Here is a 24,071-nt window from a genome sequence, read left to right as displayed (position 1 = left end):
GGGAGGGAGAGCGCCGGGGGTCGCGCCGGGCTGGGTGCGCTCGGCCGGTCCGCGCTGCGCTGGCGGGGCCGGGGCGCCGCTGGCTCGGCCGGTTGCTCCCAAACAGTGCGAGCGGGGCGGAGGGAGCGGAGCGCGGCGCGGAGGGATCCGCGGGGGGGGGGGGGGGGGGGGGCGGGCGGCGGCCGGGCCGCGCCGCGGGGCAAGGGTAGCGCCGGGGCCGGGGGGAGCGGCGGCTACACCCGCGGGCTCGGGGCACCCCCGCGGGGCCGGCGGGGGGCGGCGGGGCTGTGGCGGCGGGCGCGGGGCGGGCGGCGGCGCGGACTCTTTACGGGAAGTCGGAGGGCGCGGCGGCGGTGCTGCGGCGGGTGAAGGGGCGGGGAGGGAGGGGGGACACGTGAGGCGGCGGCGGCGCGGGACGGCGGCAGCGCCCGCCCGGCCCGGCCGTGAGGCCCCGGCAGGGTCAGGAGAGTCCCCGAGCCCAGCTCAGCCCCCTCCGAGCCCGCTGGTGACACCGGGCGGGCCGGCCCCGCACGGCCTCCGCGGGCTCCGCTCCCCGCGCTGCGCTCCCCGCAGGCCGCGGCCTGGTGGGGCCCGGCCGCGCTCGCCCCTCCCCGGGCCCCAGCGAGCGGCAGTGGGAGGGCGGCGGGCTCGGGCCGCAGCGCATCGTTCAAAAGAAACCAAGCGTCAAGAGACAACGAAGTGGAGGAAAAATGGCCGAGCCCCGGCCGGCTGCGAAAGGCCGGTGGAGGACGCCAGGCCCCGATCCGCAGAGAGCCCGAGCCATCGCTGCCAAACACATCCCTGCTCCTGGGGGAAAGCAAGATGGGGCCGGAGGATGGCTGCTTTCCCTGCAGTGCCCCTCCATCTTACAGATTTCGGAGCAGTCAGGGCTTCCCCTCGTAGTAAAGCAATTTAAATGTGCGTTGTGCCGATGGGTAAAATATTTAAGCTCAAGATGCCAGTTCTCCCCTCACTCCGTGTTGCCTGTCCACCATCAGCAGGCTCCCTGCAGAAACCCAGGGTGCAGTGGTTGTGTGTGGAACCTGCTTGGTGCAGAGTGGGAATTTCACCAAACCAAAACCCATACACAGAAATAAAGCCTGGTATGTCCTATTAAAAAAAAAAAAAAAAAAAAAAAAAAGGCACATACAGGATTAGTAAGAGCAGATGCAACTTGAAAACCAAGAGCTAAATTGATTTATAGCCATGGTTACTCGAAATGCTCAGAGTTTAATCTATTCATAGAAATGCTCTAGAAATCCCACAGGATTCCAATGGAATAAAAAGGAGCCGTGCTCTTAGGCAGGCATTATTTATACACCTTGCTCCTAAAGCAACAGCTTTCCCATGCAGTTGGAAGAGTTGTGGGTGGCAGCACACAATGGTAAAAAGATAAAATATTGAACAGCTTTCTTAAATTAGCATTTTCCTTACATTTTACCTTTTAAACTGATTGTTTTGTTTTACCTCACAGGCCCAAGTAACCTAGTGGTTAACACTTTATGAGCTAGATGACAGATCCTACCCAAAATGGACTCAGCATAAAGAATTCTCCCATTGAAAATACTCTTAACAGAGATGGTGATTTAAAGAAATTTCATTTTTTAATCCTTTCATTGAACTCATGAGATGCTTCACTATTTCACAGCCACAGAACCGAGTGAGAAGGACACGGAGGATTTCTGGAGCCCAAGAGTTTCTGTGGGAGACATCAGCACCTGCAAAGCCAAAGGTTACCCCTGGCACCAATTTTGGGAGCATTTTGTGTAAGAGCAGGGATCTGGTTCACTGTATGGGATGGGATAAATACATCCCTAAGAGCGGCTAAGAAAAATCCTTTCTATATATTTGTGTAAAAACCACTAGCATGAAAAAGCACTTAACCAATATAAGATAATAAATAACAATGCAGCAGTAGTAATAATAATAATAGTTGTAGTAGTATGTAGGAATATATAAAAATATAAGAAATATATAGAGCCCAAAAGAGGCTACAAAAGTATTGAAGGGTCTGTGCAGGACCAGACTTCAACTGGAAAATCCTTATAGGTCCCTTCCAACTCAGGATATTCCATAATTCCATGAACCAATCTCTTTAGGGTGTTGTTTCTACGTTGCACAGCTTTGGGTTGAACCTTGAGCAACTCTGTAAAGGAAGTTGTTAATAAAAAGCACAAGGAAGTCAGATAAGAGAGTGAGTAGAACCCATCCAGGTCACTTAGTGTGGGGTTTTTAGAGGACAGCACTTCAGTGCTTTTCCAGCCTGGAATGCTCACAGCTCACAGCAGTTGGTGACTATTTCTGTGCCTGAAGGTTAAGAACCACAAAAGCACCTGCAGCAGTTTGAAGGGGCTGTGGGGCAAAGACAGAGCCCTTGATAGTCAGAAATGTCAAAAAACACAGAACCAAGTTCCACAGGCAGAGACAGCCTCTAAGACATGACGTGAGCACAGTAAAGCACATTTTAGGGTGACATTACAGGCTAGAAAGCAGGGTATGAATAGGCTGGTGTTCACATCTCAGGAATGACTCAAGAGCAGTTGCAGTTTGACTTGTTTTCCCCTTCAATGTATTCTTTGTTTTCTTAAGCTCTGTTTGGCTTTCGTTTTGCCCTCCCTTTTTTCTTTGTTGAGCATCCTTATAAAAAAGCAGGTTCAAAGTAAATATAGAAGTGATCATTTAAAATAGCTCAGCAGTGACCACCAGAGAGGCTGCAGGGTGGTTTGCAGTGGCAGCCAGCTTCTCCAGGGACACTGCTCTTCCTGTGTGTGCAGTGACCTCCCCAAATTCCCAGTGTAATGGGGTTCTGCTGCTGTTAGGGCACATCATTCCCTTTATTTTCTCCTAAATATGATTTTCTTAATAGCCCACCATTCCCAACATTTATTATTTTATGGCTTGGTTTTATCAGTTTCTCACCCTTTTGTTTGCTCTTCCCCACCATTTACAGCTGACACTTTGGATGTCAATGATGTGACAAAGAGCAGCCAACAGTGGATGTGCTGGTTTAGCTGGAGAAAAATTCAGGATTCAGATAAGAAAGAAAGGAAACCATTCCTAATGGAGAATCGTGTTCCCTTCTGCCTCTCCTGTGGGATCCAGGTTAGAGCTGTTCCTTTCCAGGACTGCTGTTTCCCTCCAGATGTGTGACTACATGTGCCGGCTGCATTTGCATGTGGAGATGAATGAGGCTGATAATAGCAGCACTTAGCAGGAAGTGCCGTGTGATGTAACATTTCCTTGATCTAACCTGCTGTTGGTCTTGTGCTGCCTTCCCTGAGCTACCCGGGGTGATCCTCAACAGCATCCTGCAAGACAAAACACGCCTGGCTGCACAGGGACAGCAGCACAGGCACGGGGCTTTGCTCTGAGCAAAAGCAGCTGCTGGAGAAGCTCAGAGAACTGAGCTTTTTCACACACGAGTTTTCTCTTCCCTGAAGATTTCAGTTGTTGAGTGCCATCATCCCCACCCCTCCTCTCTGAGGGTGAAGCTTTGTGGGCAGTGCTGTGAGCACGGGGCTCTCCGAACGCTTGGAAGGAAATTAAGAGAACAAATCAGGTGCTGACACATAGCAGCGCTTCCCAGAGAGATACGATGTAGCTCGTCAGCAAAGCTGCCCTCAGTTCTGACAGGACACACCCCTGGCCAGACCAGAATCGGTACCGCAGCAAAACCAAACCCCAAATTCCAAACCAGCCACGTGGGACTGCTGCTGCCACCTCTGCCTTTCCCCCCGCCCTGATCTTCCTGCAGCTCCCAAATTCCCAGCTCAGCTCTGAGCAGAGAGCAGCTCCCATCAGGTGCAGTTTTTGACCTGCACTTGCAGTTTTGTTGCCATTTCTTCCCAATTCTCAGCCCTGCAGCTGAGTGCAGCCAGGGTGATGGATGTTCCTGCTGGGCCATGCATCTCCTGCTGCTTCTCCTGCACCAAGAGGAGATGAAGGGGAGTGCTGATGTCCACAGAGCCCTGGAGGGAGGCACGGCAGTGCCAGAGCTTGTGCACCCATTATCACCATGAATGACCCCTGGTCTCAACTTCCACAGGCCTTGGACACAACGAGGGCATTTCCCTGTTCATTTCATTTCCCTCCTCAGCCAGCAAAGCTCCAGGATCCATCTGATGGAGCCATGGCTCTGCAGAGATCCTTGGGACAGAGCTGCAAACTGGGAGACACCAACCCTGCCCAGCAAAGCGCTAGGTTGGAGATTTCCAAATCTCCAACCAAATCCCCAAAGCGCCAGGTATTTTTATTTGGAAATCTCCAACCAGGCGCTTTTTGCCTTTAGATTTCACATTTTTAGGAAAAGGAGGGAGGAACCCAGCCTGGCTCCTGCTAAGCAGCAGCAGCAGCAGCAGCACACAAAGCAATCGTTATGCCAAGATTTAGCTGTTAAATCCCTCAAGATCTGGTGCTCACCGAGCATAAACAACCTTTGCCTCCCAGCCTGGCTGGGCTGCACCTCCAGGTTTCCCAGCAGAGCCACACAGACCCTCCCTTACCCATCCTCTCCCCAGCCCTTTGCTGAGGCTGCCGTGCCAACAAGAAAGCCAGTTGCCATGGCATTTTTTCCCCCTACAGACAGATGTCCATTAAAAACCAAGTCAGCCTCAGGTTTGCTTCACAGAGCAGCTTTCAGTTATTATTACCAGCCTGCAAGGAATTTCCACTGTAGCCCTTCACCTCAGATGTTTCAATGCACTTCAGGATTAATCCCTGGGGATTAGAAGGAAACTACTAGAGAGCAGGCACAGGTATGCTCAAAGGACAAATTTAGGATTATGATTGTGGTTTATGTTTTTGGCAGATGACAATCACGTGACTGTGTTTGGAAAGGGTTGGATTTGTTACCTCTGGTGCTCTTTCCCCTGTTCACTGGGCTAAAGTCATCAGGGAAATTGGAAGTGAGACGTGAAAATTTCCCCTCCTCAGGGATGTCTCACCTGGGGCTCAGATCTGGGATTTTGGCTTCAGGAGGAACCTCCCTGTCCTGGACAGGCTCCATCCATGGAGAAGAGAAAGCCCTGGCAGTTTCTGTGAGCAGGGCCAAGCACTTCCACAACCACATGGCTCAAGGAGCCAATTCCTTGGCCACATTTCTATTGAAGAATGGGAAAAGGGATGAATGGATCCCATAATCCCATCCTGGGGGCCAAGGGCCTGTTGGAAATGTCCCTTGGGAAAAGCAGAGGAGCTTCCTACTGCAGTGCTGGCAGCACATCCCCAGCATCTCTGCAGGGATGGATTTGAAGGGAACAGTCAGGTATTTTTATTTGGACTCCAACAGTGCTGAATGTGTGAAAATTAGACACTGAAATTTAACTGTACAGTGGAATTAGTTTTCCTTACTTAGCACTGCAGTGCTGGAAATCCTTGGTGGTGTCCAGGGAGGGATCTCCTCTCTCACATCTGGCTCTGAACTTGGCAGTGCTTCCACAACATTCCTTATTTAAGCTATGGCACCTGGGAAACCTCAGCCTTCAGAGATTTTGGAGCCACCATTGCAGCTCAGAACCCTGCAGGGAGGTTTCCACTGGAGCCTGGATCTCTGAGGGAGCCAAGTGCCACAATTCCAGCTGCAGGAATGACAGCTCCCGTGGCTCTGGGAGGCAGCAGGGGCTGAGCACACCCTGGCTGCAGGGAGCACTCCCTTCCAGCCTCTCAGTCACTTCCCAAGGCGACACATTTGGATTTCTCCTCTCAGTTACAGCAAGAACAGCTGCAAATATGATCAAAAATATCTAATCCTCTTAACTGCTTCTGCAGTTTGACTCGATCCCTGCAGAGGAAATGCTGTGATTGCTGAGTGCTGCCTGCATTCCCACGTAAGCCTCGGCTTTTCCACCATTGATCGTTCCTCCACGTTGATTTTTTGGAAGGAGGAGAAGGTGTTTGGCTCCTTGTGATGAAACTGAGGGGGATTTTCAGGAAGGGTTGGAGGCCAGAAGCTCCCAGATCCCAGGGCAGCACCTGGCTCTTGGTGCTCCTTCACTGAATCCAGCTGGGATTTGTTCTTCACCAGAAACCAGAGCACATTTGAAAGCTGCCAAGGAGAATTGCTTGTGAAAAGTCCTCTTTGCTCCTTGTGCAAGCCCTGGACTTGCAGAGGGAAACTTTTGGCACAGCTGTGCTTGGACAAACCATCCAGCTTCCCCTCCAGCTGCAGCAGCATCCCTGTGTCCTGTGGATATCTGTGGATAACTCCAGCTCACCCATCTTGCTTGGCCACATCTCCCACTCAGCTCCTCCAGCTCTCACAGCTGAACCCCACACAGACCAGGGATTCCAGCCAACAGCACCAGGAGCTTCTCCAGCCTAAGTTAATTCTGTTGGGCTAAGATTCCCAGCAGTGCAGAGGAATCATTCTGGGAGATCTAATCCTGGTGTAGATGCTGAAAGGATTTATTGTGGGTTTGGTTTAGTTTTACAGAGCTCTGACACACAGATCATAAAGATGCTTTGGAACCTGTAAGTGGGGATCTCCCAGCACCCCAAAGAGGAGCCTTTTTCCCAAGAGGAAACCCAGAGGATTTCCTTCACCTGCTTAAACCCCTCTGCTGTACATGGCATGAGGCTTTTCTTCCCCAAAGATGGTGAACATTGTGATAAATATCACAAATAACACATAAAAGAGGGAAGAGGAGACTGAGAGGCAGAGGCCTGTGAATTGTTGTCAAAAGCATCATCTTTGCATCCAGGAGACCAAGGTATGTCCCACACTGACATTGTCCTCCAAGGCCATTGCCACCACATAGGGACTCAGAAAAACACAGAAAACAAGCAAAGAAACCAGCTCATTGCAGTCTGTCTCCAGGAAAAATCAGCACAACCAGGATCTCAGGCTGGGAATAAAGCATGTGCTTAACACAGCTCATCCTCACCCACTGCCCTCAGGCCCACAAACCCAGAGAACCTCTCCAACCACCAAACCAGCAAATTACTGAACCTGCAAAGACCAAAATCTCAGTTTCCTGGTGAGCTCAGAGCTCAGCTCCCAGCAGCAGCAGCAAAGCTTTGCACAGCTTCCCTGCCTCAGCACAGCTCAGGAAACCCTCCCCAAAGAGCCCCCACCTACCCCAGCTCCAACTCAGCAGCAAAACCCCCCAGGTGCAGCAGCTTTGGAGGAGCTGCTGGCCCTGAAGAAGTTTCAGCAGGGCCCAATTTCCTGGTGGGGAAGTAAACATTGTTCTCCCGGAGGTGTTTGATGTTTTTAACCAGCTTGGGATGGAAGGAGTTTGACTCTCCAGCTCCCTGGGAGAAGGTGGAAGGAAACGAAGCGAGTGTGTTGAGGTTTGTTGTCTAACTCAATTAACCAATTACTTCCAGGTCAAGAAGGGGCAAAGCTATAACTGCTCTTGCTGCTATAAATAATGTTTGCTCAGGGGTGGTGCAGGGGCAGGAAGCTGTAGGTGTGGGGTTTTTGCTGGAATGAAAGCAAATATCTCTGATTGCTTCCTGCTCCCAGCAAACCTGTCCCTGTTTTACTGTTGCTGCTTGGATTCTGGGGTGAACCCAAGCACAATTCTTGCCTTGGGAGATGTGGGCAGGAATTCAGGCTGGGGGAGGAATACACAAATATCTGTCCTGTGCTGCAAAACACATCCCAAACACCACTGGTTGTCCTTTGGAGCAGCTGGATGAGTTTACCTTTAAAACACAGTTATTAGACCAAAATGCCCATTTTTGTAAAAATAAAAAGAAAAAATGGGGGGAGGAGGTTTTGGGGAAATGGATGTGAATTTCTCAGAGCTCAAAGGAAAACAGAAAGTTAGTTAGTGCACATCAAGGCAGGAATTTTCCAGTGGGCCTTAGGGAATTGGGGAAAGGTGAAGGGTGTGGGAGAGCAGAGGAACCCCATGGAGGGCATGGCCATGGGGGACAGATGGACACCTCTGGATCTTTGCCTCTGTGTCCACTGTGCTCACAGCACCATGCAAGGTTTTCCTTGGGCACAAGCCAGAGATGTCACCTCACCCAGGACTTTGTCTCCTCTGCAGAATGGTGACATGGAGGGGATTAACTGGTATTAAGGGACGGGTTCTTCCCAAGGGTCAAAAAAGGAATGAGACCCTAGAGCCAGAAACAGCAGTGTCAGATGTGTCACCCCAAAATGCCAACCCAGCTTTGCCATGGCTCAGGTGGAACATTCCTGTCATGGAGCAGTGACAGTCCAGCCCTGGGCCCCAGCTCACCCCCAGGTGCCCAAAACTTCCCCCCAAGCAGGGAACAGAGCCCTCTGTCCCCCTCAGCCCCTGGAGCCGCCTCTCCCTGCGCTCACTGGGAGCAGCTGCTGCAGTGAATCATCTCAGCATCCTCAGCCTCTGCCAAGCTCTGCTGGCTGGGACCCTGCTCCAGCTGGGCTCTCCCTGCCCCTGCAGTGGCACAGCCTCTGCTGCAGCCCTGCCACCTCCTCTGCTGGCAGCTGGCTGCTGTCCCCACAGCGGTGACAGCGCTGTGTCCTGCCCCTGCTCACAGAATCACTTTGGTGTCCCTCTCCATCCCTACCAGGAGGTGAAGCAGGGACCTTTTCCAGAGGGAACAGCAGCATCCAGGGAAGTTCCAGCAGGTGCTGGGGAGAGCAGGTCCCTCATTTCTTGCTCCTGCAGGAACATCTCTGTTATTCCATGGAGCTCCTGGGAGTGCACCCAGCAAACCCCTGTGTTCAGCTGGGGAAAGGTGTGTTCCTTCCAGGATTTCCAAATTAAAATGTCTGTTTCAAGGGTTGTAACCGCAGCAGGAGCTGGGCCAATCTCAGCTGTGCAGGGCTGTGAGTTTCAGGCTGTGCAGCCTCCTGCTATGGGGACAGTGAGTCACAGCCAGGGCTCACCTGCTGCTCCTCTTGCTGAGGGCAAAACCTGACCACAGGCTGAGGTCCCAGTGCCAAAGCTTTTCCAGGCATTTGTGGGTCTGGATGAGGGGTGAGGAAAAGTCACAGAGCAGCCTGAGCTTCCACACAAGCCCCAGTTCCTCCCAAGGGAAGGAGATTCCCAATGATCTGCAGCAGTGAATAAACACCCAGACAGACACTGCAGGGTCTCTGCTCACCTGGGATGGTTTAAGAAGCTGCAGGGGACTCAAGGACTGAGAGTTATTTGGTTTAACACAAAACCTTCTACAATTCTTGCTTTTTCTGCACAAGCTGCCCAGAGATAACTGCCCAGCCTTATCTGCTCCTATCAGCTCAGCTGGGCCCAGCTTCCCCAGCCCAAAGAAGGCCAAGAGCTCATTTGGACAGCTTTGCCTTTGAGTTAAAAACTATCAGACTCCCAAAATAACCTCCTCCCTCCCCTCCAGTGGAACAAACACACAGAAAGAACTGCACGCTGGTTTAATTTTCCATCACATTTTTTGAAAATGAATTCCAAGATACAGTACAGCATCTTTAGTGTTCTACACAAAGCAAGCTTTCAGCAAAAGGTCAGAGGATCTTAATGGTGTAAAAATATATCTTAAATAAAATAGTTTCTCTAGCAGAGCAAGCCGTGCTGTACATCTCGAGGTCCTTAGAGTCATTTACAGAAGGCAGAGGCCTGGTAGGACAATCCACACCCTGGAAAAGTGAGTGTACATTCCTGCTCCAAGGTCAGAAAAAAAGGTCCAAGTTCCAGGTGGTGGGGGCAGATCTCCAAACCCAAGCAGGGGATGCCCAGAGTGCACTACCAGCCCTGTAATTCCAGTGAGGAAGTTCAACTCCCTCTGTCCATGCAGGCAGGAAGTGGATGAGACCCACCCACCTTCCCAGGGTCATTCCAGGGACTGGGGCTTGTCCCTTTCAATGGGCCAAAAAAAGAAACTTCTAGCAATAAAGGACTGGCTGTTTCATGCCTGTGTGCCAGGCTGGACCTGCTCAGCCAGAGCTGTTTCAGTGTTCCAAACTAAGGTCATGATTGTTCCAACAAGGACCAGGATCATCCTGTGGCCTGGAAAGACAACTGGGGACTCCCCTGCCATTTTAACAAAAGATCAGCCTTTAAATGCTCTGATTCTGAGCACAACAGCAACCAGGACAGTCGCTTCTCCAGGGAAAAACCTCCCACCCCAGAGCACTGAGTCTTAGATTCTAAGTGAAAACCAACAAAAAACCCAAACCGAAGCAGATTTGTGCAGAAAATTCCCTTCCAGGACCTGTGTCCCTTAGGGGCAAGTCACAGAGCAGCTCTGCCAGCTGAGGTTGTGGATAGTGCCACGTTTTGGTGAGCACAGGAACTGAACCAGAGCTGCAGCTCCTGCTGAGGACCGGGTGAGGGGCAGCTCTGGGAATGTGGGAAGAGCCTGGAAAAGGCTGTGCCTGTTCCTCTCCTCACCTGGCTCTGAGGAGAACACTGTGGAGCTCCCACCAACACTGCCAGAGCAGCTCAGGCAGGGACACACACCCACCCTGCTCCAGGAGCACTGGGAATGGGTTCCCCAACTCACAGGTGACTCCACTTAATTTGCAGAAATAACTATAAAATAACCACATTAAACAGCATCCAGAACACAAACCTTCCACCCTTTCTGCCCCACAGGCAGCACGGCAAGCACTGGCCTCTCAAAGGCCACCTTTAAAATTAAGATTGATCAGAGGAAAGTCCCTTAAAGCCTTTAAATTCCCAGATCATTGGCCTTCAGGACTTGCCTGGTTTCTCACACCACTAACATGGTTTATTTTCCACACCTTACTCCTTTTTCTTTCCAAACTACAGTTCTACTCCTGCACAGGCAGTTCTGCAGTGTCAGGACTGCACATACAAAAAGGAGATGTATATAACCTAATTTATACTGTTTTATTAAATAACTTCTTAATTGAGAATACTTTGCATCCAGGAGAAGAACTGGAGAAGCCTTACACACCGGGCTGAGCCTACTCTACAGCATCCCCACAGGGAATGGGATGTTGGATATGGACACACCCCACACCCCCCCCACCCCAAAACACTCTCCAAGAAAGTCAAATGCATGACAGGAGGGGCTCTGAAAAGGAGGGAAGGCAAAATAGTCACCAAGATCTGCCTAAAAACAGCTAAATAGTGCAGTGAAATGCTTTTAAATACCACAGACACCTCCACTGACTTGCAGCCAGTTTTTATGAGCAGCTCTGGAGACAATTTCTAGCTGAGCTTTTGTGAGCTGGGTGTTGCCAGCCCGAGTCCCGAGGTGAGCCTGGCCTGCTGCTGGCACGGCCAGTTCCAGGTGGAAGCAGAGAATTCCTGTGCTCATTTCCCTCTCTTGCCACGGCCTCTCCTGGAGGAAGGTTTGCCTGTGCCTGCTGTGGAGGAGCTGGCAGAAGATGCCACTGCAATGTTGATCTGTCCTTCCTGGATCTCCTGGCGGGTCTCAGCTGGGAGGTGGTTGATTTTCTGTTGTGTCTCCAGGTAGAACATGACATCCCTCAGCTGCTCCTGGATCTCAGAGATCTGCAGGTCCTTCTGCTCACAGGTTTCCTTCAGCACCCTCTCCTCCTCCTTCAGTTTGTTCTGCAGCAAGGCCTGGTTTGCTCTCAAGCACTTGTTCAGTTCCTGCTCCTCCTTCAGCTCGTTGGAGAGCTTTGCCACTTTGTTGTTCAGCTGGGAACACCTTGCAGAGAGAAGCAGGAGTCAGGAGAGAGCCCTGCCCACCCAGACCAAACAGCACCTCAGCCTTTTCACTGGATAACTGACCCCCAGCCCACCAACTCCACCTGGAATTTGGTTTTCCAACAAAGATGGACAAGGGGGGGAAATACAAGATTCTGAAATTCCCTCCAAGCCAGGCAATTCCATCTCATGCCAAAAGCCAGCAGCACAGGGAACAGGCAGGGTGTGCCTGGGAGATGGAACTGACCTTGGACACACACCTGCAGCTTTTGGAATGGGTGCCAAAAAGGGCACAGGGATTACAAGGAACCCTGAGGGAGCTGAGGGCAGTCAGGGGCCTCCTGCCACACTCCAAGACCCTCAAAACACCACTTCACTGGGAGGGAAGATGCTCCCACAAGGGTATCAGCCCTGTGAGTCACAGACAGGGCTTCCTGCTCCCAGCAACTCTGCTTTTGCCCTGCAGTTTGCTGGCACCCTCCTCTGCCCATTTCCCACTCAGGAAGGTGAATACCATGGAGCTCAGTGTCTGTGCTCCTGCTGGACAGGCCCTGGGCTGGGAGGAAGAGGAACACAGTCCCACCCAAGGATTGCATGGATCCACAATTCCCAGGCTGGACATCTTTCCTCCAGGCACTTCCCAAGACCTGTGTTTTCCTCTGTGCTGTTTGAGGCCCCTGCTGAGCTGCCTTTCATCCCTTTGGATGCACCCACCAAGGGCAGAACAGGCTGGCATCTCCCTCAGAGCAGGGAGGGGAAGGATCCCTGAATGCTGAACATGCAGAGCGTGGAAAGGGAGCTCATGGCCCCAGAGCTGGGCTCACTCAGACACTTCCCATTTGTGAACACCTACAGAAATCAGAGCTTTTTATAAAGCAAGCCATGTTCTCAGTATTGCAGCTTAAACAGCTCAAACCCCAGGAATAGCAGGAGGTTTTTTTCCTTTTTGGATGTCAGTGCACGGTGTTTTAATGGCTGCATGGAACTAAACCTGGCAGTGGTACCCACTTCCTCTCCACTGACTGCTTTTCTTTGAGCAAGTCATTGAGCCGCTGTTCCAGACTGTCACACTTCTCAATGGTCTCTTTAAATTTGGTCTTCATGTTGTTAATCTGTAAAAACAAACACAGGGGCATTTCCAACAGCTCAAAGTCCGCTGCCCTTTCATCAGGGCACTTGGTTTTCCAGAGCTGTTTCCAGACTTTGACCACCTCTTCTCCCCAGGTAAGGAAAGCTTGGAGCCAGGTTTTGTTCTGGTGAGGACCCCCCGTGTTACCCTTGGATCCCAGACTCCCAAGGAGCCGTGGGAGCTGCTCCCACAGAACAGCAACTCCGGCTGCAGATCCGTGCCAGGCACTGCCAGAAGCTGCAGCAGCTCCTTAACTTCTTCCTGCCTGCATCCAGCACTCCTTGAGCCTCTCTCTGGTGGTTCTGGATCCATCAGCAAACTCAAATTTCCACCTCAAGGCTGGGTTTTTGCTCATTTTGAACTAAACCTCAGAGGATGAGTGGGAACAGAGGCTGACTCAGCACTGACCCAGTGACACCAATATCTCCCAAACACAAACACAAACATCCCCTGGCCATGGCCTTTCCTCCTCGCTCTGCTGCTCCTGGAGAAAGCCAAGCTCTCCTTCTCCAGGTGCCACACCTCCAGCATGAGACTTACAGGAAATTTAGAGTCAGGAATTCTTGTTTGCCTTCTGTTGGTGCCTCCAGCACGCTCAGAGGCAGTGGGGAAGGAATTTAATGGGAAAATCTTTCTTGGAGGAGCAGCCTGCACTGATGTCAGTGTCAGCACACATGGGTGCAGAGCAGGTTTGGAGCTTTCCAGTCCTAATCAGGGAATGGTGGTGCTGCTGATGGTTAATTTGGGGAAGTAACCTGAGCACTGATAATGGAATACACTGCATGGTGGCACCGATCCAGACAAGACTTACATGGAGCAAGTGCCATGGATAAAATTATTGGGATCTTTAAATGTGAAACCACGTTTGGAACAGGGATGAGAGTGGTTTCATTCTGAAGGTGCTTTGAGGATTGTGTCCCCTGGCCACCTCCAAGATACTTTTTGATACATATTTTCCTTTTATAAGGCTCTCCATAAGATTCCTGAGACTGTTTTTTAGGACAACCATTTTAACAGTCACAATTTCTATTTTTACTTAATTGCAGACACTTAAATGGTTAATTAGAAGTCCTGAAGAAAGTTAAGGACTTAATTCTAAATCCTGACTCACTTTAAACCTGGTCGAAAGGATGTATGTAGAGTGAACAAGCAGTAGAATATCCTCCCTGGATTTTTCCTGGTGACATTTTGAAGCAATCCTGCCTGCAGGATGCTTTATAGGAGGAGACTCTGAACTTTTCCCAAAGGGTGATGAGGAGAGAGAAGGGATCAAAAAGAAAGGGCAAATCAATATGCATTTGGAGCAGAGAGACAGTTCCACCTTCTGCAGCCCAGCAAATTAAAGTCATATTGTCTGTGCTCCACCACCATTCCCTGGAGATCCGTGTCGGAGAGACGGATGGCTCCGGGATCCTGCAGCACCACGCTGCCTTCCTCCACCACTGCTGCATTTCCCCAGCAGCACATTGAAATCAAGCTGCAATCTTTGTGGCAATCTACCTGCTTCTGCACCACTGAGCAGCAAATTGCTCCCTGGGAGCAGCCAGATAAGGGGCAGATCCATCTTGGAGCCAATTTTCCCAGCTGGGAGCGGAGCCGGCTGCGCGAGGCTCAGCCAGAGATCCAGCAGCTCCTTCTTCTCCCACTGAGCAGGGCCAGGACCCTTCCCAGAGCCCAGGGCAGAGCTCACCTCTTCAGCTGTGTCCTTCTCAATCCGGACAATCTTGTTTTCCCAATAGATCCGCTGGGATTCCAGCTGGCTCGTCAGCAAATAGGAATACTGCAAACAGAGAGACACAGAGCACTCAGGGTGGCCCTGCTGCTTCAGGAGCCCTGAGGGTTCCAATCCATAATCCATTTCATCAGTTTAACAGATGAAATCAGGAGGTTCTGGACACACACAGCCCAGCTGCAGATCCATGGCTTTCACCAGTTTGGTTTCCCAATCAAATAATTTTGGGTTTTTTTGAAATTAAGGAAAGGTGTTAGAGCACAACAAGGATCAAGTGAAAATATTAAACCAAGAATTGTTTAAGGAGACAGATTTTTCATGGGAATGGCAATAAATGTCTACAGGAAAATGAAGCACCACCCATCCCTGTCCTGAGAGTCTGAGACTGCAAACGCTGAGGGGAAGAGTTCCCATCCACAACCCAAACTCCAGTGCAATAGGATCAATGCACATATCAAGTTTCCTATAAGGAGATTTCTGGGAAAGCACCCTCAGCTCTCTGTAACCAATTACTCCCAATTACTACTTCCCAATTACTCTTCTCCAACATGTATGGCCCATTCCAATGTCATTTTGATATCTGAACAAGGATCTATGCCCTACACCCCATCTTTTCCCTTTTGGTTCTGCAAATGAGTCATGAGAAGGTTGAAAAAGGTGATTACTCCTTTTCATCAGCCTAATAAGCATCAAATTAGGCATTCACTAGAGAATTAAACATGCACAGAGCCTTGATCACTCTCAGTAATTTCCGAGTGCCAAAACACTGAAATATTTCAAGAGAGAATGAATTTGGCAATCTCTTTAGACAGAGAGATCTTACATGCTTTAAGCAACCACAGGAAAAAAAGGGTTAAAATTAGCTGATTTAGCATCTAAGTGTTATTCAGAAAATTCACTGAAAAGCAACCAAATATTTATGTGAGCAATGAGCTGCTCCAGTCTGGTCTCTGTGGGCTGTTCCTGCTCACAAACCCTCGTGTCTAATGCGGCTGAAATCGTGCTGCAGTGGCTGCTCAGTGAGGCAGGCATTTCAAGCTCCTCTCCTTTAGTTAGGAGAAGCTGGGCAACAGGTACAAAAAATAAATAAATCATTATCTGTTCAAGAGAAGGGAGCAGAACAGGGCTGGCATCAGAATCTCAGCTCTCTGTGCTCGCCAAGGTGAGCGCACAGCTGTGGATTCCTGCATCCTCCTTCAGTTTGGGAGCTAAACCACCCAAACTGACAGTGCCACACAGATCCTGGCTCTGAACCATCCACTAGGAAGGGTCTGGGGAGTGATTCAGACCCACTTCTCCCTCCAGTGCTCCCTGTTTGCAGCAGCACAGGCGGCTCTGCTTCAATCACCAGTGACCACAGGGCAACACTGCAGCCAGCTCTGCACTGCATTGGCTCTGCAGAGCCAGGGAGAGGCTTAAAAAAAATTAAAAAAAAAAAAAAAAAAGCAGTAAACCCATCCTGCTCCTGCCTGGAGACAATTCCAGGCTGGGAGCAGATCTGCTGCCTCAGCTGATGGGATTGAACCGTGGTTGTGGCGGGGTTGGAAACATTTCCAAAACGCAGAGTCCAACAAGTGAAAATATTTACCTCTAATTGTAAGGCATCAATTTTCTCCTCCTGGCACATATCCCCCTCACACTCGTACTGAACTAGCTTGCCATCAGTTTTGCTTGCCACCAGCCGATGGACATAATTGTCTGGGGAGAGAAAATCCAACCATGGGCACCCAGATCTCAGGAACCCCAATCATGGAGCACAGTGAAACCACCCAGACCCTGCCCCTCAGCCAGGCACAAAGCCAACACCACATGCATTTGTTCTTTAGCAGATCCCTCTCAGCCACCTCATGGGCTATTTGGAAAAAATACCTTATGGGGTGCAGCAGACCCCATAGAATTGTCTGAGACCCCTTGGAGGGCTGAGACTTAACAGTAGAAATTGCTGAGTCACGATGAGACAGCAAAATAAGCTCTTGTCTTCCACCTCTTGGACTCTAGCTTACCTCTGTAACCCCATAGGTCACTTTCCCCTAACCCCTACTATTGGGCAAGTTTGGATCCCTCTGTACCCTACAAAAAGGGGCTGGTTTAGCCCATTTGGCATCGCTGGAACCCTTCACAGACACCTCAATGAACTATCACTGTGGAACCACCAGGACCTCTCCTTCTCCTCACTCTCATCTGCTTCTCCCCCTAGCCCACAGGTGCCTTAGCAAGCAAGAGCTGAAATCACAGGAGAGCTGGTAATCACTAAAGAGCTGAAATCCACTGAGCTTGCTTAAGGCAGCCACAGCTACGAGTGGCCTGGGTATTGGGGCACTCTGTCTCCAAGAGGGACTGAGCTACCAGGACAGGACTGCCTTGCTTGGGGGCAAAGCCTGCTTTGGGGCAGGGGAGACTTCAATGGGGTATGATGGAAAAGGAGTAAAAAACATTCCAGAGATGTGAGACTTTGTGACAGAGTCACCTTCCCAAGAAGCTGCTGTTAGAGCAGAGAGGGCAGCTCCCCAAAGTCAGGGGGTTAACCCAGACACAACCTGCTCCATCCCCAGCCCCCTGTGCCCCTGCTCAGTCCCTGGGGGTGCCCAGGTGGGGGCTCACCTCCAGCATAGTCCCAGACACGGTGGTTGGTGAGCTGCATGGCGTACGTGTGCTGCGTCTCCTCAAAGTGCTTGTAGGCGTGGCGGCTCACGTAGCGCCCGCAGCCGATGTGCCCGCAGATCAGACAGATCCACAGGTTCTGCAACACACAGGGGGCAGCTCTGGGGGCAGCTCTGGGGGCAGCAGCACCCCCACACACAGCCTGACCCACCCCACACTCTGTCAGTTGCTTTCCTGCTCCTCCCCTCAGCTGGAAGGCAGCTCAGCCCATCAAAGGCAGTTCAACCCCTGCAGGGGCTGGATAAATCCCACCCAGATGGGAGATGGCCTTGGCTAAGGAATGAGGGCTCTCAGCAAGCTCTGGAGGGCACACACTGGAAGGGCCACCACCATCAGGCTGGTTTAGCTCCCTGCTGTCACACTAATCTAAGAACCACAGAGATTCATCAGAACAGGAAACCTGTGAGGTGACCTCCCTTCCCAGCACTGATGCAACTCAAAAGGAAAGCTGACACCCCACTGGCTGGTCAAACCAGCCCAAAATCAGCCTGAGAATAAGCCCCAAAGCAACCCAAGGAGCTGTGCAGTCAGATCTAGGCCAGATCTCACCTTCCACCCACCTACTTACTTCTTGAACTCCACACTCAAAACACTTGTTCTCTTCCACGGGCTCTGGAGTCTGGCAGTACCTGCACACAGGGCACCTGGAGGGCAACAAGAACATCATGAGACACAGGGAGCAACATCTTCACATTCCAGTCATGGAAAAGAGAGCCAGAGAGCTCCAGGGAAATGCCTTGTGCAGCAGAGGCTCCCTGTTTCACCCATGAGCTCACATTTACCTCACATTCATTCCACACAAAGCTACTGGTTTTGAGTTGGTGACAGAACTAAGAAGCCATTTCAGCTGCATCTGGTTTTGGTGCAGTCCAAGGGGTTTACACAGAAGCTACACACTGAGGAAGGGCATTGGAGCTACACACTGCTGGGGACAGCCAAGTGACACTCTGCAAACACACCTCAGCCCTTAAAACATCCCTGAGGAGATGCTTCAATCCCACCCCAACAACAAGGATTCAATCTCAGCTTTCCCAGGAAAAACATCCCATAACTGTAGCCTAAAAACATCAGTAGCAGGAAGATCCAGATCTTTCACCTCTTTTGGAACTCCCTTGGTGCTGCCACAAAGACAGAACAGCCCAGAGCAGAGGGAAGCTGTGTCCAGCCCCTGGAGCAGCAGAGCTCAGCTCAGGAATGGGATAACTGAGGCAGTCAGGACTGGTTATGTATTTTTCATCAGCTGCTGGGTAAGTCCCAGAAATCTTCCAGGGAAGAGACAACTGGGCTGCAGTCAGGTCCTATTCAAACTCAGGCACCTGCAGCCTCTGTGGTGCCTGAGCAAGGAGAACAGAGGTTTTCCTTTGTCATTTCTTTAGACTGGGAGCATAAGCTCTGCTTAAATTGTACATCCCATATTTAAGGGCTGTTTGGGATCTTGCTCCTGCACTGGCTATGCTCCACTGCCCCAAATTTCCACTGGCTGGATTTATGGAGCAAAGCAGCCCTTCAGCCTGCCCAGCTCCAAATCTGATCAATCTCCCTGAGTTGTTACTCTGCCTTAGGAGTGACAGATCACAGAGAGCTGCAATCCTCCTCACATTCCATCAGAGAATCCAGGGATTGGGACAGCAGGGATGGAGCAGGGATGGAGCGGGGGGACGGAGCAGGCACAGGGAGGATCTGCAGCCTCCTGTGCCTGCCTGGGGTGCAGCAAACCAGAGGGATGGCAAACACACCCAGCTGAAGCAGCACTTGGGGATCCAGGCACACCAGAATTCCACTCCCCAGGGATTTGGGAAGCTGGGAGCACCAAGAGGAGAGGCTCAGTGGCAGCAAGGACAGCTGCCTTAAGGACAGACACAGGTGCAACCCCCAGCCTGCCCTGTGCCAGGGACACAACTTCCCACCACTCACCTGGAACAACAGGAGCCTCTCCTGCCTGATCTACTAAGCCATCTTGTCATCATCCCTTCTTCCCCTGCCTTCCTCACCTCCTCTTCCCTCTCTCCTAACATCCAGGCAGGAGAAGGCTGCAGGGCTCCCCACAAGAGCAGATCTGCAGTGCCAAGGCAGGGCCTGGCTGAGCTGCCAAGGCTGAGTGAAGCAGGGCTGTGTGTGCACCCAGGCCTCTTTAGCCCAGCACTTCTCTCCTGGAGTATTTTGAGACAATCAGCATTCCTCTACAATATCCCCTGGGAATCACTGTTCAATTACTTTTGGCAGGGAGATTTTTCTCTGGGAGCCCCTTAATGGGAAAAACTGAGCATGAGGACTTGCAGTAATTGCTGCCCCCACAGTGCCCAGCAGAGCTTTGTCAGCACAAGCCCAGCACTCCAAGCAGGGCCCCAGAGGTGGCAATAAAGGCCAGGCTCTCACGTGGTGTCCTCCCAGCGCTGCAGGCACTGGCTGTGGAAGCTGTGGTTGCACAGAGTGGTGAGGATCCCGTTCACAGACTCATCCATCCTCTCCAGGCACACGGTGCACTTGGGCAGCTCTGTCAGGTCCATCACAGGCAGGCTGGCCCCCTGCAAGCACCAAGCACACAGAAACTGCTCAGCACCTTCCCAGCAGCAGCCATCAGCTCCAGCTTCCCATCACTGCTGGCACCAGGGTCAAAATGTGACACAGGAACACTGTGAGGCCACACAGTGCTTGGGAATGTATTGCAAAGGTAAGAAAGTGATCCCCAACATTCAAAGGGCCACAGTGAAGGGGCTGCACCTGCAACCAGCCCCACTGTGCTCTGTGGATTCCTTAAATTACAACTCAAGGCAGGTTTAGGTCCCAAAGTTCATGGAGTCACCACACAAACTCTTCCCATTCCACTGGAATGGGAAATGGAGGTGGGGATGATGTATTAAGGCATTTTTGCTGCTTATTCTTAAAAGAACCCTTTTAAAACCTTCTTAAATGCTAGGAAAAAACCAAACCAAACCAAACTTACATCCTCTGACTTGAAGACTTCAGCCCTCTCCACATAGACGAGCTGGCAAACGTCCTCCTCGATGGAGTTGAACTGCCGGCCATTGCAGGCCATGTAGAAACTGTCAGCATCAGCCTGGGCACAGGGCAGGGAAACTGGTTACACACAGAAAAACCCACCCAAGGGAGAGGAGGAGAAACCTCCCATATTCCCTGGAACACCAGAGGGGGTTCAGCCAGATCCAGGCACTGCAGTTTGGGGCTGGGTTTGGTGTCAGCTCTGGAAGACACGAGTGAAGCTCAGGGCAGTGACACCATGGTGACATTTAGCAGGAATTGGGGAATCCCCCTCAGCACCTGCTTCACCCTTTGCTGGCAATTTCAGTTCATTTGCAAAGCAAATTCGGTCTCTGCAAAAATGTAAGAGGCTGCTGTGAGGGACAGAAGCAACAGCTTAACTGTGGGGGAGAATCCATTCACCACACCACTCACAGCCCAGCCACAAAAAGGGCAAAAGAGGCAGGACCCACCCAAACCCTGCCAAATCCATCATCCTTCTTCCCTCAGGAGTTCCTCAAACCCTTTCTCCACAACCACCAATTCTCACTCTCCTGCTGATTCCAGGCAGGAGCATAAAGAACCTGGAGATTTGTTTTGCTACCTGCAAGCACAACCATGAGGGGTCAACAGAGCTTCAGGGAATTGCCTGAGAAACAGGAAATTCAGGGTGAACTGAGCAAAAGTTCAGGGATTCAGCACTAAATATCTGCCTGACTAATTTAATGCAACAAGAGATATAAAACCATCTTTGTAATACTGAAATTAGCACAAAACCTCCACCTGCACAAAGGGCTTGGGGAAATGTCTCAGGTAGAATTCACAGCTGAGGGAAACCTCTCCCTGAATCCCAAAATAAATCATGGGCAGCTGGGAGAAGAAAATGTCCAAGTGAAAGGGTCCACATTGAATTAGGGGGGGATTTAGAGGTGCCCAGTCCAAGGGGCCTGAAGGAGCAAACTGTGATATCTGGGTACCAATAACCAATTCACCCCAGGCTCTCACAGTGGGGGGCTCTGCCCTTTCCACACTGGCAGTGGAAATCACCCAGCTCCTCAGAAAAGCAGGAAAAGTCTGTCTTAAAACAAAGGGAGCTCCCCTGGCTGGGTCCTTCCTGTTCAGCACAGCACAAGACTCTGAACAAGCTGAGAGAAAGCAGAGAACTCTGTAATTGGATTAAATTTTTGAAAAACCTCCTGCCAAAAGAACAGGACAGCCAGAACATGGCATCCACTGCTTCCAGGTGTGGGAATAACCTCAGCAGCCCCAGGAACTCTCTGGGAAGGAGAGCAGAGCTATTTCTCCATGGGTAAATACAACCCTGGCTCAGGGCTGCCCATGAAGCCACCCAAGCCCCAGATGAGTGACCTGGTGTGACATTCCTGCAGGCAGGGCCTTACCTGGGAGCTGAACTTGATGAGCACCATGTACTGGTTTGGGGTGGAGTCCCTGATGATCTTCATGTGCTCAATCACCTCGTAGAAGGAGGCCACAAACTTCATGAGGTCGTGGCTGGTCATGGTGGCGGGGACAGTGAGGATGCAGAGCATGGCACTGCGCCTCACATCCTCCTTCAGGGACGTCATCTTGCTGGGGACACAGCAGGGACACAGCTGGGACACACAGCTAGGACACACAGCTCTGGACACACAGCCACAGCAGCTCTGCTGACAGACTTTAACTCTCTTTTGTCACCAGGAGTGACCACAAACAGGCATCCCTCAGCCAAAGATGAACCTGGCAGCTCCAGGAACAGTGGGATTGTTTGACACCTGTTTTTCTATAAAAACAGCTGAATTTGGCAAGCCCCAGATGTTCAGCATTATTCCTAGAACAGCTGAGCAATGTTTGTCACTATTGCCAGTGCCCATTTGGTGGCTCCTGGTCTCCTTTCTTTCAGCAAGGCCTGAAATGGGAATTCTCACACAATTATGGGAGTGGTGTGGAATTGGAACCCCTGGAACACAGGATGAGACCTCCATAAATGAACATTTCCCCTGCCTCACTAGCTCCCCAGGCCTGTCAGAGATCACTATTAATTGTGGGATCCTTGGGAAACTGCTTTCAAATATCTTTGTTTTTTTGTATCTGTGTTTGTGTTACACTTTCACAAGCCCTCAACACCCCCAGTGTCACACACAGTGTCACACACAGGTGCCACCCACAGCCCCAGGCTCCACCATCAGCACCAGTCACTCTCTGCATTCCCAGGAGCCAGTCACCCTTCCTGTTTGTCCCCACAAGGAGCCACAGCCCCAGGGTGGCCAACTCACCCTCCCACTCCCACCTGAGCAGCCACGAATGAGGAATTCTCACTTTGTTTTGTACAGGTGCATAATTCCATGAACGATTTCCACCGAGGGGTTCCCGCTGAAGAAGGAGATCTGGTCTGGGAGCTGCTTGGAGGGAGAGTCTGGAGCAGCCTCACACTCCTGGCTTTGATCCTCCTGTTTGGATTTGTCCTCAGCTGAGGCAGCCTCCGAGGATTTCCTTCCCTCCATGGCAGCTTCTGCTTCACCTTCCACAGAGGCAAAGTTTCCCCTTGACTGAGGGGAAGGCACCACCAGGATCACAGCACAGACACCCCAAAAATCCCAACTTGGGAGCTTTGTCCAACCTTCCCTGGAGCTCTGGCAGCCTCGGGGGGGAGAACCTTTCCTTGATCTCCCCCTAAACCCCCCAAGCAGAGCCCCAGGGTCCTGTCCGTGTCCCAAAGCTCGGGGAGGAAGCTCGGGAGGAAGGTGAGGATGGGGATGAGCTCGGGAGGAAGGTGAGGATTGAGATGAGCTCGGGAGGAAGGTGAGGATGGGGATGAGCTCAGGAGAGGAAGGTGAGGATCGGGATGAGCTCAGGAGAGGAAGGTGAGGATCGGATGAGCTCAGTGGGGGAAGGTGAGGATTGCGATGAGTTCAATGGCAGGGAATCACCGGCTCTGCCCCGCATTCCTGAATTCTCTGCTCGTTCCCCAAACCGCAGCCTCACAAACCCCACTGACCCCACAAACCCCGCCGTACCGGGGATCCCCCGCCCTGCCCGGCCGGTGACAGCTCCGGGACGCCCTCCCCAGCACGGGCAGCCCAAACCGCCGGTGGCCGCGGCCGGTACCTGCCCGCGGCTGGATGGTCTCGATGATCACGTCGGTCATCTCCCTGCGGCCCAGGTGCTGGTGCAGGATGGCCGCCCGCTCCCCGGGGCCCTTCCCCTCCAGGCAGGCGGGCACGGCGCCGCTGCTCTCCGCTGCCATGTCCGGAGCTGCGGGGACAAAGCGGGCGTTGGCAGCGGCGGCCCCGGGACGGCCCCGGCGGCAGCTGCGCGGTGCGGAGCGGGCCCGGCCGCGCTGTCCCGCGCCGCCCCGCCCGTGCCCCCGGCGGGGAGAACCCACCGGCCGCGCTGTAGGCGAAGCCCGCGGGCAGCGGGGAGGTCCCGGCCAGCTCCAGCCGGATCACGACCAGGGACACGCTCATGGGCTCCGCGGGGCCGCCGCCGACCGGGACCGGGACCGGGAGCGCCGCCGCTTCCGCCTCCCGCACCTTTCCCCTCTGACCCCGTGACGTCACGGCGCGCTGACGTACCCGGCGGCGGCGGCTGCGGCGGCAGCGCGCGGGGGGCTGCGAGGGGCGGCAGCTGCTTCTCGCGAGAGTTCGGGGTATGTTCTCGCGAGAGCTGCAGCCCTGGCCCCTGAGGGCGGGCCGGGAGGTGCGAGAGGATTCTGAGGGGAGAGAGCCCCGGGAGGTGTGAGGGGATCCTGAGGGGAGAGAGCCCCGGGAGGTGTGAGGGGATCCCTGAGGGGAGAAATCCTCGGGATCCCTGAGGGGAGAGAGCCCCGGGAGGTGTGAGGGGTCCCTGAGGGGAGAGAGCCCCGGGAGGTGTGAGGGGTCCCTGAGAGGAGAGAGCCCCGGGGTCATGGAGTCCAGCCCCTGACCCATCCCCACCCTGTCACCAACACCCAGCGCCTCGTCCAGGCCTTCCTTGGACACCTCCAGGAATGGGGACTCCAAACGTCCCTGGGCAGTTC

General features: G+C 52.3%; 1 protein-coding gene across 1 annotated transcript; it reads right to left on the bottom strand.

The window, feature by feature from the left end:
* Positions 1-9,313: 9,313 nt before the first annotated feature.
* Positions 9,314-23,561, bottom strand: BRAP (BRCA1 associated protein). Its single transcript, XM_054289034.1, has 12 exons — positions 23,439-23,561; positions 23,162-23,308; positions 22,373-22,574; positions 21,457-21,646; positions 20,022-20,135; positions 19,454-19,602; positions 17,646-17,721; positions 17,018-17,156; positions 16,005-16,114; positions 14,375-14,464; positions 12,564-12,667; positions 9,314-11,556 (listed from the first exon to the last, which is right to left on the bottom strand). Exons 1-12 carry the CDS (start codon positions 23,518-23,520, stop codon positions 11,196-11,198), a joined length of 1,764 nt encoding a protein of 587 aa, XP_054145009.1. The 5' UTR covers positions 23,521-23,561; the 3' UTR covers positions 9,314-11,195.
* Between the last annotated feature and the right edge of the window lie 510 nt (positions 23,562-24,071).

Source organism: Melozone crissalis, unplaced genomic scaffold, assembly GCF_028551555.1.
Source record: "Melozone crissalis strain CALT ecotype California unplaced genomic scaffold, PUWL_Pcris_2 ptg000063l_1, whole genome shotgun sequence".
Taxonomy (NCBI): Eukaryota; Metazoa; Chordata; class Aves; order Passeriformes; family Passerellidae; genus Melozone; species Melozone crissalis.
The sequence above is the reverse complement of the archived record's forward strand: the minus strand, read 5'-3'. Positions and strand labels throughout refer to the sequence as shown.

What these genes read in the sequence shown, in the direction of transcription:
- BRAP (XM_054289034.1), bottom strand. Translation starts at nt 23,520, where the DNA reads ATGAGCGTGTCCCTGGTCGTGATCCGGCTGGAGCTGGCCGGGACCTCC. An exon ending in CAGCGCTGGGAGGACACCAC is followed by an intron (nt 17,722 to 19,453) that starts GTGAGAGCCTGG and finishes GTTGCCCTCCAG; the next exon opens with GTGCCCTGTGTGCAGGTACT. An exon ending in AGAAGGACACAGCTGAAGAG is followed by an intron (nt 12,668 to 14,374) that starts GTGAGCTCTGCC and finishes TTGTTTTTACAG; the next exon opens with ATTAACAACATGAAGACCAA.